The 1,814-nt window shown below is 54.5% G+C and overlaps 1 protein-coding gene across 1 annotated transcript in view; it reads right to left on the reverse strand.

Annotated features, from left to right (window-relative positions):
- Positions 1-57: 57 nt before the first annotated feature.
- The window catches only part of PRMT2 (protein arginine methyltransferase 2), a 16,106-nt gene continuing 14,349 nt past the window's right edge, over positions 58-1,814 (reverse strand). Inside the window, exon 5 of the mRNA XM_023739055.1 lies at positions 58-237. Coding sequence (XP_023594823.1) covers positions 58-237 — 180 coding nt within the window. The remainder of the gene's footprint in view (positions 238-1,814) is intronic.

Raw genomic sequence — 1,814 nt, forward strand, 5'->3', positions numbered from 1 at the left:
CCCAGAAGTGTCTAGGAAGCTGTGGAACTCCGCTTGTCCCCGACTCACTCGTCTGACTTACTTCAGCGCGCTGAGGTTGAACTCGTAGGCATTGTCCCAGAAGAGGACCTTGCTGTGGTAGTCCCTGTCGGCGCTGCAGGGCACAAGGTGCAGCGCGGCCGTGGTCGGCCAGATGATCCCGTCCTCCTTCAGCCACATGTCCCGGGCGTACAGGATGGACTCGATCATGAACTCAAACTGCACGAGGAGGGAAGAGACACAGAAGACCCCACAGCTGAGGCCGCGCGCCTGCGTGAGAGCTTTCCTCGCACGGTTCAGTCTGAACGTGACCCGGGGCTGTCACAAATGTTAGCACCCGCGCACTCTGGCAGGTGAGTGCTGTCCAGCACCATGCAGATAAGCACCGTAGAGAATTGGTTTCACACGCACAGGTGTTAGCTGTTAGGATCAAAACCGGACTGCCCTAAGGGTCAGGAGAAACCTGTATGCTGGTCCCACCTCAGCCGCTTAGGAGTCAGTCATTTCTGGACTTTGGGAGAGAGCCCCTGCGTTTTAGCTACCACAGGCTTTAACTGCTAAACGGAATCACTCGGTTTGGGTGCTTTCAGAATTTTCACACCCTTTAAGCTGACTGAAATCATTCCTTAACGCCACGAACTGTCAGACCAGGAGGAACAGAGATACCACGTGGTACTTGGTCAGAAGGGGTCTAAACCACATGAAAAAGAGAGATGAGCGCATCCACCCTACCCCACATCCTCACAGCAAGGCACCCTCACAGGCAGGTCCCTGACAGCCTGTCTGCACTGCACCGCCCTGCGTGGACGGGTCCCTCCTGGAAGACCCCCCAACCCCTCCTCCCGGGCTCTCCTGACACGGCCAGCCCCTCTGCTCCGGCCCAGACCCTGCCCTCCCCTCCCCTGGACACTGCCCTGTCCCCAGGGTCTCCCCACGCCCTCAGCCATCTCCCTCCTACATTGTCACCTCAGCCCAACAGCACAGCCCCAAAGACAGTGCCTGTGCTGAAGACTTGGATAACTAGACACCGGGCCAGCCTCATGGTGCTCAGAGGACAGCACCCGTTTAATGCTCGCTGTCTCTGAGCCTCGGCTGTAGGTGCCATCCCATGTGGCCAAGGATGTACGAGCTGACGAGACGTGTGCTGAGTGCACCCAGCTGCCCCATCTCGTCCTTTCTTACTCTGTGACTTCCCTGCGTTAGCCAACCCTTACGCTGACCACAAGGACACAGAAAGGGAAGAAGGGCACCCACAGCCCGCTTTCCTTTCAGCCCCTCCTCGCTCATCAGTGAGCCCTGGTCGAGGGTGTTGGCAGAACGTGCGTACCGAGTGAAGTTAACGCAGCTGAGCTAGTTCTGCGCAGCGGTTCCACTGTCTCGTGAGAACAAAACTCACGTGCACGTAGCTACAAACTGCGCATTGACCGTGATTCTGCATACCAACGTTCTTATATTTACATTTAAAACTGGCATTGCGTAATATGACGATGAATGTAAAATTTATGGTAATAATTTAAAATTTCAATTTTTCTTTACTTAGAACATTAAACAGCAGATAAAAAATACCATTACAAGTTGAGAGAGACTGCAAAAGAAAGGAAGAGGCGCTTCAGCCAAAGATTAGACAGGCCCACAAAACAAAACAAGACTAAAGGGGCACACCGGCCCAGGGGCAAGGACGAGAAGGCAGGAGGGGACAGGAAAGCTGGTAACAGGGAACCCAAGGTCGAGAAGGGAGAGTGCTGACAGGTCGTGGGGTTGGTAACCAATGTCACAACACAATATGGGTACTAATC

This window comes from Trichechus manatus, unplaced genomic scaffold (assembly GCF_000243295.1).
Source record: "Trichechus manatus latirostris isolate Lorelei unplaced genomic scaffold, TriManLat1.0 scaffold00128, whole genome shotgun sequence".
NCBI classification, from domain to species: domain Eukaryota; kingdom Metazoa; phylum Chordata; class Mammalia; order Sirenia; family Trichechidae; genus Trichechus; species Trichechus manatus.